General features: G+C 45.2%; 1 protein-coding gene across 1 annotated transcript; it reads right to left on the reverse strand.

Annotated features, from left to right (window-relative positions):
• Positions 1-178: 178 nt before the first annotated feature.
• Positions 179-17754, reverse strand: klhl41a (kelch-like family member 41a). Its single transcript, XM_041869926.2, is given in 8 exon segments — positions 179-385; positions 13590-13736; positions 13823-14002; positions 14310-14416; positions 14520-14681; positions 16666-17008; positions 17010-17715; positions 17718-17754. Coding segments are annotated over 8 exon segments (1794 nt in total). The 3' UTR covers positions 179-273.
• Between the last annotated feature and the right edge of the window lie 1723 nt (positions 17755-19477).

The raw sequence follows: 19477 nt of genomic DNA on the forward strand, positions 1-19477 counted from the left end.
AAAAAAAATGCTTTGTTTTTGTGGTTTTGATTCATCCAATGAATCTGTCCCACATAAATATAATACATTGAGCAGGAATACATGTACATAGGAAAACTTTAGGGTACAAACTGTTTACTTTACAAAGATGGGCAACAGAATACAATGCTATAATACAATGTTATTATGGTGGGTTACAATCCTGAAGGATCCGGATTATAGTCACTTAAAAAAAAAAAAAAATGCAGTCCTCCATGTTACATCTAGACAGTACTGTACATATTTGATTCTTGTTCACAATTTGGGCATTTTGGCTGCATTGAGGTGCATAGACACACAGGAGGCCCCTGCGGCATAACGCATCGCTTTGAGCATTCGGGTCCACTCATTCTTGTCCTCTTCATATCTGCCACAGGAGAAAAGAGAAGTTAGATGTTATACCCAGTGTTGCCATGTTCAGGGTTTTCCTGCAATTGGGCTACTTTGAAAACGATGTCACGGGTGAAAATGTATTGGTGGTGGGTTTTTGGGCTACTTCTAAAATGCACCGCGGCCGCCATGGCATAAAAAAAAATAATATATATATATATATATATTTCACAGTGATCTGCTGCTGCTGACTATCAGGCTGTGAGCAGGCTGATACTGAGTGAGTGAGTGAGGGAATGGTGGAGAGGGGAGGGCTGGAGGGGTGTGTGTGCGTTGAGGGAACTGGTTGAGAGAGTGCTGTAGCTGAGTCATGGAGACAGAGAAGCAAACGCGCACGTCGTGGCAACTTATTACCAGTTGTAGTTAGGCTATTTAGATTTGGTCATTATGGAGACACCCTTTTTCCATAAAACATTAAAGCGCACTAGAGCTCTTTAGAAAAATTAGAAAAACTCAGAGGTGGTTTAAAGTAAACTGCATTCTAATGTAGACTTTTCTTTTGGATAACAGTATCAAGCTAAGGGTTTTATCATGCTCAGTTTTAGGTTCTGGAGCGCTGCAGGAGTGGAAATTTGAAATGGAAGTTATGGAACTCCCTCGTGTGCTTGTGTTATGGGACAAAGTCCACAATGAAAATGACATTAAATGTGGAGAATGATAGGCTACATTTGCATCTGTTGGCCATCAAGTAGGCTATTAATTTATATGCTATTGCAGGCTACTGTAGCCTACCATTTCATACAATAAATATACACTGCTCAAAAAAATTAAGGGAACACTTAAACAACACAATGTAACTCCAAGTCAATCACACTTCTGTGAAATCAAACTGTCCACTTAGGAAGCAACACTGATTGACAATACATTTCACATGCTGTTGTGCAAATGGAATAGACAACAGGTGGAAAATATAGGCAATTAGCAAGACACCCCCAATAAAGGACTGGTTTTGCAGGTGGTGACCACAGACCACTTCTCAGTTCCTATGCTTCCTGGCTGATGTTTTGGTCACTTTTGAATGCTGGCGGTGCTTTCACTCTAGTGGTAGCATGAGACGGAGTCTACAACCCACACAAGTGGCTCAGGTAGTGCAGCTCATCCAGGATGGCACATCAATGCGAGCTGTGGCAAGAAGGTTTGCTGTGTCTGTCAGCGTAGTGTCCAGAGAATGGAGGCGCTACCAGGAGACAGGCCAGTACATCAGGAGACGTGGAGGAGGCCGTAGGAGGGCAACAACCCAGCAGCAGGACTGCTCCCTCCGCCTTTGTGCAAGGAGGAGCAGGAGGAGCACTGCCAGAGCCCTGCAAAATGACCTCCAGCAGGCCACAAATGTGCATGTGTCTGCTCAAATGGTCAGAAACAGACTCCATGAGGGTGGTATGAGGGCCCGACGTCCCACAGGTGGGGGTTGTGCTTACAGCCCAACACCGTGCAGGACGTTTGGCATTTGCCAGAGAACACCAAGATTGGCAAATTCGCCACTGGCGCCCTGTGCTCTTCACAGATGAAAGCAGGTTCACACTGAGCACGTGACAGACGTGACAGAGTCTGGAGACGCCGTGGAGAACGTTCTGCTGCCTGCAACATCCTCCAGCATGACCGGTTTGGCGGTGGGTCAGTCATGGTGTGGGGTGGCATTTCTTTGGGGGGCCGCACAGCCCTCCATGTGCTCGCCAGAGGTAGCCTGACTGCCATTGGGTACCGAGATGAGATCCTCAGACCCCTTGTGAGACCATATGCTGGTGCGGTTGGCCCTGGGTTCCTCCTAATGCAAAACAATGCTGGAGTGTGTCAGCAGTTCCTGCAAGAGGAAGGCATTGATGCTATGGACTGGCCCGCCCGTTCCCCAGACCTGAATCCAATTGAGCACATCTGGGACATCATGTCTCGCTCCATCCACCAATGCCACGTTGCACCACAGACTGTCCAGGAGTTTTGACTTGTTTTAAGGACATTACATAAAAGTTGAATCAGCCTGTAGTGTGGTTTTCCACTTTAATTTTGAGGGTGACTCCAAATCCAGACCTCCATGCGTTGATACATTTGATTTCCATTGATAATTTTTGTGTGATTTTGTTGTCAGCACATTCAACTATGTAAAGAAAAAAGTATTTAATAAGAGTATTTCATTCATTCAGATCTAGGATGTGTTATTTTAGTGTTCCCTTTATTTTTTGGAGCAGTGTATATTGAAAAGACGATATCACTGGAGTCATTGCAAATCAATTTGTGCCACATCCGTTGTGGCAAACGGATTGAATAAATAGCCTATAACTCTGTTGTTGTAGCCGTGTGTTATTATGCAATTATTAATGGCCATGTTTAGTTAATTAAATTGGAAGTTATCAATTGTGATCATGGTCACAGCTCTATAGCAAATGTATCATTCTCCACATTTAATTTCAGTTCATTGTGGACTTTTCCCTGAAATTATATGTTGGCATGTTGGCCTATCATATAATGTAAAATGTAAAAATGTCTATCAGGGGCTATAGGCTACCTGCATCTAGCTCAGCAAACCATGGCAAAATTGTAATTATAAACCCAGATTTTAGTCAGTAGCCTATGCTTATTGAAATAACAAGTCAATCTCGCAAATAGGCCATTTATAACGGTTTGTACTCTTAACAACTGGCACATAATAACGGCTCAATTGCCGGAAAATAGCCTAACATTCCTTTTTTGAAGTTTGTCCAAGTGTTTCATGCACAGAGATTTCGAGATCCTCTGTTCAACTTTCATCACTCAAACTCTTCTGTCGGATGTATCTATAGTTATGCACATGCGCAAACAGGATTTATTTACAATTATAAACTGTGTGGTTTGAGCCCTGAATGCTGATTGGTTGAAAGCCCTGGTATATCAGACGTGTACCACGTCAGTCACTGGCTTCATCAATAAGTGCATTGATGACGTCGTCCCCACAGTGACCGTACGTACATACCCCAACCAGAAGCTATGGATTACAGGCAACATCCGCACTGAGCTAAAGGGTAGAGCTGCCGCTTTCAAGGAGCGGGACTCTAACCTGGACGCTTATAAGAAATCCCGGTATGCCCTTCGACGAACCATCAAACAGGCAAAGAGTCAATACAGGACTAAGATTGAATCGTACTACACCGGTTCTGACGCTCGTCAGATGTGGCAGGGCTTGAAAACTATTACAGACTACAAAGGGAAGCACAGCCGCGAGCTGCCCAGTGACACAAGCCTACCAGACGAGCTAAACCACTTCTATGTTCGCTTCGAGGCAAGCAACACTGAAGCATGCATGAGAGCACCAGCTGTTCCGGATGACTATGTGATCACGCTCTCCGTAGCCGATGTGAGTAAGACTTTTAAGCAGGTCAACATTCACAAGGCCGCAGGGCCAGACGGATTACCAGGACGTGTACTCCGAGCATGTGCTGACCAACTGGCAAGTGTCTTCACTGACATTTTCAACATGTCCCTGACTGAATCTGTAATACCAACATGTTTCAAGCAGACCACCATAGTCCCCGTGCCCAAGGACACTAAGATAACCTGCCTAAATGACTACCTACCCGTAGCACTGACGTCTGTAGCCATGAAGTGCTTTGAAAAGCTGGTCATGGCTCACATCAACACCATTATCCCAGAAACCCTAGACCCACTCCAATTTGCATACCACCCCAACAGATCCACAGATGATGCAATCTCTATTGCACTCCACACTGCCCTTTCCCACCTGGACAAGAGGAACACCTACGTGAGAATGCTATTCATTGACTACAGCTCAGCGTTCAACACCATAGCGCCCTCAAAGCTCATCACTAAGCTAAGCATCCTGGGACTAAACACCTCCCTCTGCAACTGGATCCTGGACCTCCTGACGGGCCGCCCCCAGGTGGTAAGGGTAGGTAACAACACATCTGCCACGCTGATCCTCAACACAGGGGCCCCTCAGGAGTGTGTGCTCAGTCCCCTCCTGTACTCCCTGTTCACCCATGACTGCATGGCCAGGCACGACTCCAACACCATCATTAAGTTTGCCGACGACACAACAGTGGTAGGGCTGATCACTGACAACGATGAGACAGCCTATAGGGAGGAGGTCAGAGACCTGGCCGTGTGGTGCCAGGATAACAACCTCTCCCTCAACGTGACCAAGACAAAGGAGATGATTGTGGACTACAGAAAAAAAAGAGGACTGAGCACGCCCCCATTCTCACCGACGGGGCTGTAGTGGAACAGGTTGAGAGCTTCAAGTTCCTTGGTGTCCACATCACCAACGAACTATCATGGTCCAAACACACCAAGACAGTCGTGAAGAGGGCACGACAAAGCCTATTCCCCCTCAGGAGACTGAAAAGATTTGGCATGGGTCCTCAGATCCTCAAAAAGTTATACAGCTGCACCATCGAGAGCATCCTGACTGGTTGCATCACCGCTAATCATGGCTACACAGACTATTTGCACCCCCACCCCATCTTTTTACGCTGCTGCTATTCTGTTAATTATTTATGCATAGTCACTTTAACTCTAACCACATGTACATACTACCTCAACTAGCCGGTACCGGTACCCCCCTGTATATAGCCTCCCTACTGTTATTTTATTTTACGTCTGCTCTTTTTTTCTCAACACATTTTTGTTGTTTTATTTTACTTTTTTATTAAGAAATAAATGCATTGTTGGTTAAGGGCTGTAAGTAAGCATTTCACGGTAATGTCTACACCTGTTGTGTTCGGCGCATGTGGCAAATAAGATTTGATTTGAATTACAAAAACATAACAGTAAAAAGTCTAATTACATTGGAAACCAGTTTATAATAGCAAAAAGGCACCTCAAGGGTTTGTGGTATATACAGTGGGGGAAAAAAGTATTTAGTCAGCCACCAATTGTGCAAGTTCTCCCACTTAAAAATATGAGAGAGGCCTGTAATTTTCATCATAGGTACACGTAAACTATGACAGACAAATTGAGGGAAAAAAATCTAGAAAATCACATTGTAGGATTTTTTATGAATTTATTTTCAAATTATGGTGGAAAATAAGTATTTGGTCACCTACAAACAAGCAAGATTTCTGGCTCTCACAGACCTGTAACTTCTTCTTTAAGAGGCTCCTCTGTCCTCCACTCGTTACCTGTATTAATGGCACCTGTTTGAACTTGTTATCAGTATAAAAGACACCTGTCCACAACCTCAAACAGTCACACTCCAAACTCCACTATGGCCAAGACCAAAGAGCTGTCAAAGGACACCAGAAACAAAATTGTAGACCTGCACCAGGCTGGGAAGACTGAATCTGCAATAGGTAAGCAGCTTGGTTTGAAGAAATCAACTGTGGGAGCAATTATTAGGAAATGGAAGACATACAAGACCACTGATAATCTCCCTCGATCTGGGGCTTCACGCAAGATCTCACCCCGTGGGGTCAAAATGATCACAAGAACGGTGAGCAAAAATCCCAGAACCACACGGGGGGACCTAGTGAATGACCTGCAGAGAGCTGGGACAAAGTAACAAAGCCTACCATCAGTAACACACTACGCCGCCAGGGACTCAAATCCTGCAGTGCCAGACGTGTCCCCCTGCTTAAGCCAGTACATGTCCAGACCCGTCTGAAGTTTGCTAGAGTGCATTTGGATGATCCAGAAGAGGATTGGGAGAATGTCATATGGTCAGATGAAACCAAAATATAACTTTTTGGTAAAAACTCAACTCGTCGTGTTTGGAGAACAAAGAATGCCGAGTTGCATCCAAAGAACACCATACCTACTGTGAAGCATGGGGGTGGAAACATCATGCTTTGGGGCTGTTTTTCTGCAAAGGGACCAGGACGACTGATCCGTGTAAAGGAAAGAATGAATGGGGCCATGTATCGTGACATTTTGAGTGAAAACCTCCTTCCATCAGCAAGGGCATTGAAGATGAAACGTGGCTGGGTCTTTCAGCATGACAATGATCCCAAACACACCGCCCGGGCAACGAAGGAGTGGCTTCGTAAGAAGCATTTCAAGGTCCTGGAGTGGCCTAGCCAGTCTCCAGATCTCAACCCCATAGAAAATCTTTGGAGGGAGTTGAAAGTCTGTGTTGCCCAGCGACAGCCTTAAAACATCACTGCTCTAGAGGAGATCTGCATGGAGGAATGGACCAAAATACCAGCAACAGTGTGTGAAAACCTTGTGAAGACTTACAGAAATCGTTTGACCTGTGTCATTACCAACAAAGGGTATATAACAAAGTATTGAGAAACTTTTGTTATTGACCAAATACTTATTTTCCACCATAATTTGCAAATAAATTCATTAAAAATCCCACAATGTGATTTTCTGGATTTTTTTTTCTCATTTTGTCTGTCATAGTTGACGTGTACCTATGATGAAAATTACAGGCCTCTCTCATCTTTTTAAGTGGGAGAACTTGCACAATTGGTGGCTGACTAAATACTTTTTTCCCCCACTGTAGCCAATATACCACGGCTAAAGGCTATGTCCTAAGAACAGCCCTTAGCTGTGGTATATTGGCCATATACCACACCTCCTCTGGCCTTATTGCTTAATCATAGCAGTCAAAACAAGTTCAATCAACATCCTTTGATGGAAAATTATCTGGAGAGTTTAATAAGGACGATTTATCTTTTCTCTTGCAACATATTTTTAAACTCGCAAGAATTATTATTTTAATGGAAAACCGTATTTTGCTTACATTTTACATTTACATTTACATTTTAGTCATTTAGCAGACGCTCTTATCCAGAGCGACTTACAGGAGCAATTAGGGTTAAGTGCCTTGCTCAAGGGCACATTAACGTCATTTAGCAGACGCTCTTAGCCAGAGCGACTCACAAATTGGTGCGTTCACCCTATAGCCAGTGGGATAACCACTTTACAATTTGGGGGGGTTAGAAGGATTACTTTATCCTATCCCAGGTATTCCTTAAAGAGGTGGGGTTTCAAATGTCTCCGGAAGGTGGTGAGTGACTCCGCTGTCCTGGCGTCGTGAGGGAGCTTGTTCCACCATTGGGGTGCCAGAGCAGCGAACAGTTTTGACTGGGCTGAGCGGGAGCTATGCTTCCGCAGAGGAAGGGGAGCCAGCAGGCCGGAGGTGGATGAACGCAATGCCCTCGTTTGGGTGTAGGGACTGATCAGAGCCTGAAGGTACAGAGGTGCCGTTCCCCTCACTGCTCCATAGGCAAGCACCATGGTCTTGTAGCGGATGCGAGCTTCAACTGGAAGCCAGTGGAGTGTGCGGAGGAGGGGGTGACGGAGAGAACTTGGGAAGGTTGAACACCAGACGGGCTGCGGCATTCTGGATGAGTTGTAGGGGTTTAATGGCACAGGCAGGGAGGCCAGCCAACAGCGAGTTGCAGTAGTCCAGACGGGAGATGACAAGTGCCTGGATTAGGACCTGTGCCGCTTCCTGTGTAAGGCAGGGTCGTACTCTCCGAATGTTGTAGAGCATGAACCTGCAGGAGCGGGTCACCGCCTTGATGTTGGCGGAGGACGACAGGGTGTTGTCCAGGGTCACGCCTAGGCTCTTCGCACTCTGGGAGGAGGACACAGCGGAGGTTGTCAACCGTGATGGCGAGATCACGGAACGGGCAGTCCTTCCCGGGAGGAAGAGCAGCTCCGTCTTGCCAGGGGTTCAGCTTGAGGTGGTGATCCGTCATCCATACTGATATGTCTGCCAGACATGCAGAGATGCGATTCGCCACCTGGTTATCAGAAGGGGGAAAGGAGAAGATTAGTTGTGTATCGTCAGCGTAGCAATGATAGGAAAGGCCATGTGAGGATATGACAGAGCCAAGTGACTTGGTGTATAGGGAGAAAAGGAGAGGGCCTAGAACTGAGCCCTGGGGACACCAGTGGTGAGAGCACGTGGTGCGGAGACAGCTTCTCGCCACGCCACTTGGTAGGAGCGACCGGTCAGGTAGGACGCAATCCAGGAGTGAGCCGCGCCGGAGATGCCCAGCTCGGAGAGGGTGGAGAGGAGGATCTGATGGTTCACAGTATCAAAGGCAGCAGACAGGTCTAGAAGGACAAGAGCAGAGGAGAGAGAGTTAGCTTTAGCAGTGCGGAGAGTCTCCGTGACACAGAGAAGAGCAGTCTCAGTTGAATGACCAGTCCTGAAACCTGATTGGTTTGGATCAAGAAGGTCATTCTGAGAGAGATAGCAAGAGAGTTGGCTAAAGACGGCACGCTCAATAGTTTTGGAAAGAAAAGAAAGAAGGGATACTGGTCTGTAGTTGTTGACATCAGTGGGGGTCGAGTGTTGGTTTTTTGAGAAGGGGAGCAACTCTCGCCTCTTGAAGACGGAAGGGACATGGCCAGCGGTCAAGGATGAGTTGATCAGCGAGGTGAGGTAGGGGAGAAGGTCACCGGAGATGGTCTGGAGAAGGGAGGAGGGGATGGGGTCAAGCGGGCAGGTTGTTGGGCGGCCTGCAGTCACAAGTCGCAGGATTTTATCTGGAGAGAGAGGGGAGAAAGAAGTCAAAGCATAGGGTAGGGCAGTGTGAGCAGGACCAGCAGTGTCATTAGACTTAACAAACGAGGATCGGATGTCGTCAACCTTCTTTTCAAAGTGGTTGGACGAAGTCATCCACAGAGAGAGAGGAGGGGGGAGGATTCAGGAGGGAGGAAAATGTGGCAAAGAGCTTCCTAGGGTTAGAGGCAGATGCTTGGAATTTAGAGTGGTAGAAGGTGGCCTTAGCAGCAGAAACAGATGAAGAAAATGTAGAGAGGAGGGAGTGAAAAGATGCCAGGTCGGCAGGGAGTTTAGTTTTCTTCCATTTCCGCTCCGCTGCCCGGAGCTCTGTTCTGTGAGCTCGCAATGAGTCATCAAGCCACGGAGCTGGAGGGGAGGACCGAGCCGGCCGGGAGGATAGGGGACACAGAGAGTCAAAGGATGCAGAAAGGGGAGGAGAGGAGGGTTGAGGAGGCAGAATCAGGAGATTGGAGGAGAAGGATTGAGCAGAGGGAAGAGATGATAGGATGGAAGAGGAGAGAGTAGTGGGAGAGAGAGAGCGAAGGTTGCGGCGGCGCATTACCATCTGTGTAGGGGCAGAGTGAGTAGTGTGGGAGGAGAGCAGAGAGAGAAAGGAAACAAAGTAGTGGTCGGAGACATGGAGGGGAGTTGCAGTGAGATTAGTAGAGGAGCAGCATCTAGTGAAGATGAGGTCAAGCGTATTGCCTGCCTTGTGAGTAGGGGGACGGTGAGAGGGTGAGGTCAAAAGAGGAGAGGAGTGGAAGAAGGAGGCAGAGAGAAATGAGTCAAATGTGGACATAGGGAGGTTGAAATCCCCCAAAACTGTGAGGGGTGAGCCATCCTCAGGGAAGGAACTTATCAAGGCGTCAAGCTCATTGATGAACTCTCCAAGGGAACCTGGAGGGCGATAGATGACAAGGATATTAAGCTTAAATGGGCTAGTGACTGTGACAGCATGGAATTCAAATGAGGAGATAGACAGATGGGTTAGGGGAAAAACTGAGAATGTCCACTTGGGAGAGATGAGGATTCCTGTACCACCACCCCTCTGACCAGATGCTCTCGGGGTATGCGAGAACACATGGTCAGACGAGGAGAGAGCAGTAGGAGTAGCAGTGTTTTCAGTGGTGATCCATGTTTCCGTCAGCGCCAGGAAGTCGAGGGACTGGAGGTTGGCATAGGCTGGGATGAAGTCAGCTTTGTTGGCAGCAGAACGGCAGTTCCAGAGGCTGCCCGCGACCTGGAACTCCACGTGGGTGGTGCGTGCAGGGACCACCAGGTTAAGAGGCAGCAGCCACGCGGTGTGGTGCGTTTGTGTAGCCTGTGCAGAGAGGAGAGAACAGGGATAGGCAGAGGCATAGTTGACAGGCTGTAGCAAATGGCTACAAAAATGCAGAGGAGATCGGAATGAAATGAGCTAAGCATCTGGGAGAGGAGAGAGCAGGGCCTCCCTCACCAAAAACTTCTACCTCAGAAACTAAAATTGTTTCACTGAACCACCCGAACAAAAACTCTCCCAACTTCCACCTTTAGAAATCAGAATTGTTGTGAACCACAGCGGTTCAATGTTTAAAGGAATAGACTCAACCCACTTTATTCAGCTAGCTAACTATGACACCATAGCTAACTAGCAAGCTAGCATCCAATAACAATAACACACCGTTTAGCACCAACACTTGGTCACAACAAACCACCAATAGTGTGATAACACACTAAACAGATCATTCGTGTCTGTGTCAAGTTCCTTTCATGACGCAGCAATGATTAGACGTTGGCTAGCTAGGACAAGTATATTGTATTTAGCTACTACCGTACAGTTAGCTGGTCGTGTTGGGTAGCTAGCAATAGCCACTGTGTTGACTTTGTTTGAAGAACGGCTAGCTAGCTAGCTTCGTGCTACACCCGGCACACAATGGCTACTGTGTTGACTCTGACTCTGTTCGAAAAACGGCTAGTTAGCTCGCTTGTGCTACAGCCGGCACGGCCGAAGACACTGCCAAGACACACCAATAGTGTGATAACACACTAAACAGATCATTCGTGTCTGTGTCAAGTTCCTTTCATGACGCGAGCAATGATTAAACGTTGGCTAGCTAGGACAAGTATATTGTAGTTAGCTACTACAGTACAGTTAGCTGGTCGTGTTGGGTAGCTAGCAATGGCCACTGTGTTGACTTTGTTTGAAGAACGGCTAGCTAGCTAGATTCGTGCTACACCCGGCACACAATGGCTACTGTGTTGACTCTGACTCTGTTCGAAAAACAGCTAGTTAGCTCAAGCTCGTGCTACAGTCGGCACGGCCGAAGACACTGCCAAGACACAGTAACTACCCACAACAATCCACGATGCCTAGCTATGACGCCGTAGCTAACTAGCAAGCTAGCATCCATTAACACACAATTTAGCACCAATACTTGGTTACAACAAACTGCCAAGAGTGTGTTAGCACACTAAACAGATAATTCATGTCCGTGTCTAGTTCCTTTCATAACGCATAACGCAGCAAAAAATTTAACGTTGGCTAGCAGCACATTAACATTGGAAACAGCTCTCCAGCGTTGCTAATCGTTACCAGTAGCTACCCGCTAGCTAGCTAGCCTCGTGCTTCGATACTAACCTACAATTACCTACGGAAATCTACAATAACAACAATACTAACCTATAATAAATACAATACCTAACTACAGCTAACTACCTACCTACGATCTAATACATGGTTAAGCTTTACTCAACACCATATGAGAAGCTTACCTCCTGCTTACCTCCAGCTAGAGAAAAACACAACCTCTCCCGACAACCTCTCGAACAGCTTCTTAGCCTACATTAATGACATCGATATTCCTTCTTAATTTGCTCAATAGAATTATGGGAAAAGGGTTTATATGTGGCAACTACTCTCTCGCTGCAAATGTTTTTTGGGGGGGCAGGTTTTCAGAGGTCATTGGTGTAGAAATTTTAGGTAGACCTGGCAACCCTGTTTATCCCTTTGGCACTGAGCATACAGTAAGTGACAGTGAAACCATTTGTACATCAGAAATGATCAACAGGGTTGCCAGGTCTACCTAAAAATTTTAATATAGGGCATCGCTAAAGATGCCAGGGTACAGTGCATTCGGAAATTATTCAGACCCCTTCCCTTTTTCCACATTTTGTTACGTTAAAGCCTTATTCTAAAATGGATAAAGTATTTTTTTCCCTCAATCTACACGCAATACCCCATAATGACAAAGGGAAAAAAAAATTTTTTTTGTGCAAATGGATTAAAACGATAAAACTGAAATACCTTATAAGTATTTAGACCCTTCGCTATGAGACTCAATTGAGCTCAGGTGCATCTTGTTACCATTGATCATCGTTGAGATGTTTCTACAACTTGATTGGAGTCCACCTGTGGTAAATTCAATTGATTGGACATGATTTGTAGAGGCACACACCTGTCTATATAAGGTCCCACAGTTGATAGTGCATGTCAGAGGAAAAGCCATGAGGTCGAAGGAATTGTCCGGAGAGAGCTCCGAGACAGGATTGTGTCGAGGCACAGATCTGGGGAAGGTTACCAAAAAATGTCTGCAGCATTGAAGGTCCCCAAGAACACAGTGGCCTCCATCATTCTTAAATGGAAGAAGTTTGGAACCACCAAGACTCTTCCTAGAGCTGGCCGCCCGGCCAAACTGAGCAATCGGGGGAGAAGGGCCTTGGTCAGGGAGGTGACCAAGAACCCGATGGTCACTGACAGAGCTCCAGAGTTCCTCTGTGGAGATGGGAGAACCTTCCAGAAGGACAACCATCTCTGCAGCACTCCACCAATCAGGCCTTTATGGTAGAGTGGCCCGACAGAAGCCACTCTTCAGTAAAAGGCACATGACAGCCCGCTTGGAATTTGCCAAAGGGCACCTAAAGGACTCTCAGACCATGAGAAACAAGATTCTCTGGTCTGATGAAACCAAGATTTAACTCTTTGGCCTGAATGCCAAGTGTCACGTCTGGAGGAAACCTGGCACCATCCCTACGGTGGTGGCAGCATCATGCTGTGGGGATGTTTTTCAGCGCAGGGACTGGGAGACAAGTCGAGATCGAGGGAAAGATGTACGGAGCAAAGTACAGCGAGATCCTTTATGAAAAACTGCTCCAAAGTGCTCAAGACATCAGACTGGGGCAAAGGTTCACCTTCCAACAGGACAACAACCCTAAGCACAAATCCAAGACAACGCAGGAGTGACTTCGGGACAAGTGTCTGAATGTCCTTGAGTGGCCCAGCCAGAGCCCGGACTTGAAACTGATCGAAGATCTCTGGAGAGACCTGAAAATAGCTGAGCAGCGATGCTCCCCATCCAACCTGACAGCGCTTGAGAGGATCTGCAGAGAAGAATGGGAGAAACTCCCCAAATACTGGTGTGCCAAGCTTGTAGCATCATACCCAAGAAGACTCAAGGCTCTAATCGCTGCCAAAGATGCTTCAATAAAGCACTGAGTAAAGGGTCTGAATACTTATGTAAATGTGATATTTCAGTTTTAAGTTGTAATAAATGTGCAAACATTTCTAACAACCTGTTTTTGCTTCGTCATTATGGGGTATTGTGTGTAAATTGATGAGGGGGAAAAAACAATTTAATCCATTTTAGAATAAAGCTGTAATGTAACAAAGTGGAAAAAGTCAAGGGGTCTGAATACTTTCAGAATGTACTGTATATGGGATTGGATGAAATTTGGGTACTAGTTAATCACTTACTGCCAGATGTCAATGATTTCCGTAGGGGCAACTTTGTCGTCCTCCGTCGCCACAATGGTAAAGCCTCCAACGGCATACAGCAATCCTCCACTGCTGACCAGGTTCACTGAGCTCCTCTCCTGGGGAAAATCTGTGAAGGGCACCCACCTGGAATGGGGGTCATTGTTAACTGAATGGCTTTGTTGTTAGTGTTCCTAATTATAGCCTACAGACTACAACGTCAAGGCACATACTTGTTGGTTCTAAAGTCATATGCTTCAGATGCAGCGGTGAGACCATCTTCATTGACCCCTCCAGTCACCACAATCTTCCCATTGTGAACGACTGCCCCAAACATGGATCTTGCCATTTTCATAGCAGCCACCTCCTTCCATTCTGACTTCTTGTGGTTGTATGCAAACATCAAGCATCTACTATTTTATGCCTTTTGTAACGAAGTTAAGAACGTGCCATAAACTCACTCCCCAGCTAGCTTGAAATCTCACGCATGGAGCCATGCCGTTCGTAATTTTTGGATGGCTAAATCTGTTGGAACGTTGTCAAGGAGAGTGGTCATGTGTGTTGCGAAGCAGAGGATCAGTAGTTCGAGCCCAGTATGGGGCAGTCGGACAGTGGAGGAAGCGAAACTGTTAGCAGCACACTGACCCCTGCTACACCTATACCAGCATAATGTATTAGTGTAGGTATCAAACAATTATGAAGTGTTTTTTGCAAGCTTACTTGTCATCTGTCTTCCCTCCAATACAGTACACCAACCCATTCTGGGAGACAACACTATGACCATAGATTTTCAGAGGCAGCTTTTTGGTCTCAGCCCACTTCATTTTCTTGGGGAGCAGATAGTAAGGACAACACGTGTTTAAGGCTCCTTACTCATTTAGCGACTGGTAATAGCATAGGAATATATGAACTCAGCCAAGTGGTTAATACTTAATCAACATCATAGCACATTACAGAGTCAAGAGACTCATTGGACTGTAGATCATTACCAGCTACAGCAAAAATGAGATTGTCATATTCTCCCATACTGAACAGACATCTGGGAGAGGGCATAGGGGGCAGAGCTATCCAATCAGCAGCAAGGATGTCTAGCTGAAGAAAGACCCTGATATTAGAATGTTCCAGTCATGAAGCCATCTATGGATGGTTTTCAATTTCTGATGGTTAGAGAACGTTCCTTGCTCATAGTGTTACATATGGTGCTAGTATAAATGTATATCAGCGGTATAAAAACATTTAGCTTCTATATAGCAAATGGCACGTATGTATATAGATTGTTTGTAGGCCTGTCTCTCACTTGAATCTTCTCTTTGTGCTAGACTAGGTTCAAATGCCTTCCGTTTAATTTTTCAGTATTTATTTATCTGTATATACACTACCGTTCAAAGGTTTGGGGTCACTTAGAAATGTCCTTGTTTTAGAAAGAAAAGCAATTTTTTGTCCATTAAAATAACATCAAATTCATCAGAAATACAGTGTAGACATTGTTAATGTTGTAAATTGATATTTTAAATGGAATATCTACATAGGCGTACAGAGGCCCATTATCAGCAACCATCAGTCCTGTGTTCCAATGGCACGTTGTGTTTGCTAATCCAAGTTTATCATTTTAAAAGGCTAATTGATCATTAGAAAACCCTTTTGCAATTATGTTAGCACAGCTGAAAACTGTTGTGCTGATTAAAGAAGCAATAAATCTGGTCTTCTTGAGACTAGTTGAGTATCTGGAGCATTAGCAATTGTGGGTTCGATTACAGGCTCAAAATGGCCAGAAACAAAGAACTTTCTTCTGAAACTCGTCAGTCTATTCTTGTTCTGAGAAATTAAGGCTATTCAATGCGGGAAATTGCCAAGAAACTGAAGATCTCGTACAACGCTATGTACTACTCCCGCAAAACACCAGTCTCAACGTCAACAGTGAAGAGGCGACTCCGGGATGCTGACCTTCTAGGCAGAGTTGCAAAGAAAAAGCCATATCTCAGACTGGCCAATAAAAATAAAAGATTAAGATGGGCAGTCTGAGATATGGCTTTTTCTCTGCAACTCTGCCTAGAAGGTCAGCATCCCGGAGTCGCCTCTTCACTGTTAACGTTGAGACTGGTGTTTTGTGGGTACTATTTAATGAAGCTGCCAGTTGAGGACCTGTGAGGCGCCTGTTTCTCAAACTAGACACTCTAATGTATTTGTCCTCTTGCTCAGTTGTGCACCGGGGCCTCCCACTCCTCTTTCTATTCTGGTTAGAGCCAGTTTGCGCTGTTCTGTGAAGGGAGTAGTACACAGCGTTGTATGAGATCTTCAGTTTCTTGGCAATTTCTCGCATGGAATAGCCTTCATTTCTCAGAACAAGAATAGACTGACGAGTTTCAGAAGAAAGTTATTTGTTTCTGGCCATTTTGAGCCTGTAATCAAACCCACAATTGCTGATGCTCTAGATACTCAACTAGTCTCAAGAAGGCCAGTTTTATTGCTTCTTTAATCAGCACAACAGTTTTCAGCTGTGCTAACATAATTGCAAAGGGGTTTTCTAATGATCACTTAGCCTTTTAAAATGATAAACTTGGATTAGCAAACACAACGTGCCATTGGAACACAGGACTGATGGTTGCTGATAATGGGCCTCTGTATGCCTATGTAGATATTCCATTAAAAATCAGCCATTTCCAGCTACAATAGCCATTTACAACATTAACCATGTCTACACTGTATTTCTGATCAATTTGATGTTATTTTAATGGACAAAAAAATTGCTTTTCTTTCGAAAACAAGGGAATTTCTAAGTTACCCCAAACTTTTGAACGGTAGTGTATATATTTTTTACATTATTTGTATTGCTCTAGGGTTATATATTTATTGCTTGGATAACCTTATTTACTATTATGTATTGATTTCTTTTTCACTCTTTATGCGGTGCACAGAATGGAATAAATATCACAGTGAATTATTGTAATGTTTGTTTATGTGTCAATTAACCCCATAAGGGATGGGTTGCCAATTGGCGATATGACACGAAAATAAAATGTAATTCATTCATTTGGTAGTGAATGTCCTTAGGAAGTGCAAAAACATGGCTTATTACCTGATAAAAGTAGCACTGTAATGGAGCTTCATCAACAAACAATCCTCCTAGGATAAAGAGATCATTCTTCTCTGATGTCAGGCTGACATGGTTGCGTAGTATCTGCTCAGTCAATGCAGCAAGGAAGCATTCGTTCTCAACACCATCATAGGCCACTGCAGCAGTGTCATTGATCATCAAGACAAGATCCTTGGAATACATACCAATTCTCTTGATATCTTTCAGGTAACCAGGTATCCTGTTATCCTCTTCTACTTCACCATTAGCTGCTTCCTTCCCTGACTCTCCTGTCTTCTTTTCAGGGAGTTTCCCAGCAAAGGCATCTTTGATTACTTTGATTTTTTAGGAGCTCAGGGTCAGACATGATGATGTCATCCTTTTCCACTTTCTCATTGAAGTACTTCTCTGGGAGTAAACGGAAACGGACGCAGTCAAACGCCTCATCCAGAGTCTTGACACGATTCTCCTTGTCTTTTCTAATCCATTTAATCAGGGATTCAAACACCACCTCCTCCTCCTTTTCTACATTGAGAGAGTCTGCTCCTATGACAGCAAAAAGTTCATGAGAGGCAAGCTCTAAGAAGTCATCCTCCTTGGCCAGGGTTTCAAAACGATCTACAATGTACTCTCGACTTGCCAATGCCAGTCTAGGACAGTTGAGCACCAGTGCCATTCTGAATATGGCCATACAGTTACCCGGGGACAGTTTCTTCTGTAGGAAATTCACACACACAGTGAACACTGAGGGGATCTGGAAATGGTTGGCCACAGCAAAGATATCCTGCACATTGTCATCTGTGATGTCAATCTCTGCTGAATACATGTAATTCACAATAATATCCATGATTGTGGGATCCAAATTCTCCAGAACAACCTCCTTATCCATTTCCTTAGCGTCGCTTGAGAAGTAAAGCTCTCGGAAATAAGGACTACAGGCTGCCAAAAGGAGTCTATGGCAGGGCTAGCTTCTGTCTCCCACTTTCAGAATGCAGTCAATAAACTTGTTCTCGTTCAGAAGATCTTTCAGGCCATCCTGGAGCAGGGTGCTCTAAACAGGCGCAGATCTTCCCTTACGGCTTTTGGATCCATGCTGTAAGAAACGTGACTTGACAAAGGACGTGGATGCAACTTTCAGCACACTGTACCAGCTGGACTGAGCAGTATTGAGCCCCAGATCAGAAGACCCTTCAATATAACTTTGCCCTCTAAATATAGCCAACCACCCCTTTCAGGAAGCATTCAGGTTGGCCAAATCGGAAAGCAGTCTGCTTCACACAGCTGTCACAGAGTGAAAGAAACAACTGTGCACTCGTCACTGTGATAGTTGGCTATAATAATGTTACAGTGGGGAGAACAAGTATTTGATACACTGCCGATTTTGCAGGTTTTCCTACTTAGAAAGCATGTAGAGGTCTGTAATTTTTATCATAGGTACACTTCAACTGTGAGAGACGGAATCTAAAACAAATCCAGAAAATCACATTGTATGATTTTTAACTAATTAATTTGCATTTTATTGCATGACATAAGTATTTGATCACCTACCAATCAGTAAGAATTCCAGCTCTCACAGACCTGTTAGTTTTTCTTTAAGAAACCATCCTGTTCTCCACTCATTACCTGTATTAACTGCACCTGTTTGAACTCATTACCTGTATAAAAGACACTTGTCCACACACTCAATCAAACAGACTCCAACCTCTCCACAATGGCCAAGACCAGAGAGCTGTGTAAGGACATCAGGGATAAAATTGTAGACCTGCACAAGGCTGGGATGGGCTACAGGACAATAGGCAAGCAGCTTGGTGAGAAGGCAACAACTGTTGGCGCAATTATTAGAAAATGGAAGAAGTTCAAGATGACGGTCAATCACCCTCAGTCTGGGGCTCCATGCAAGATCTCACCTTGTGGGGCATCAATGATCATGAGGAAGGTGAGGGATCAGCCCAGAACTGCACGGCAGGACCTGGTCAATGACCTGAAGAGAGCTGGGACCACAGTCTCAAAGAAAACCATTAGTAACACACTACGCCGTCATGGATTAAAATCCTGCAGGGCACGCAAGATCCCCCTGCTCAAGCCAATGCATGTCCAGGCACGTCTGAAGTTTGCCAATGACCATCTGGATGATCCAGAGGAGGAATGGGAGAAGGTCATGTGGTCTGATGAGACAAAAATAGAGCTTTTTGGTCTAAACTCCACTCGCCGTGTTTGGAGGAAGAAGAAGGATGAGTACAACCCCAAGAACACCATCCCAACCGTGAAGCATGGAGGTGGAAACATCATTCTTTGGGGATGCTTTTCTGCAAAGGGGACAGGACGACTGCACCGTATTGAGGGGAGGATGGATGGGGCCATGTATCGCGAGATCTTGGCCAACAACCTCCTTCCCTCAGTAAGAGCATTGAAGATGGGTCGTGGCTGGGTCTTCCAGCATGACAACGACCCGAAACACACAGCCAGGGCAACTAAGGAGTGGCTCCGTGAGAAGCATCTCAAGGTCCTGGAGTGGCCTAGCCAGTCTCCAGACCTGAACCCAATAGAAAATCTTTGGAGGGAGCTGAAAGTCTGTATTGCCCAGCGACAGCCCCGAAACCTGAAGGATCTGGAGAAGGTCTGTTTGGAGGAGTGGGCCAAAATCCCTGCTGCAGTGTGTGCAAACCTGGTCAAGACCTACAGGAAACGTATGATCTCTGTAATTGCAAACAAAGGTTTCTGTACCAAATATTAAGTTCTGATTTTCTGATGTATCAAATACTTATGTCATGCAATAAAATGCAAATTAATTACTTAAAAATCATACAATGTGATT

The sequence above is a fragment of the Coregonus clupeaformis genome, chromosome 4 (genome assembly GCF_020615455.1).
Source record: "Coregonus clupeaformis isolate EN_2021a chromosome 4, ASM2061545v1, whole genome shotgun sequence".
Classification (NCBI taxonomy): Eukaryota; Metazoa; Chordata; class Actinopteri; order Salmoniformes; family Salmonidae; genus Coregonus; species Coregonus clupeaformis.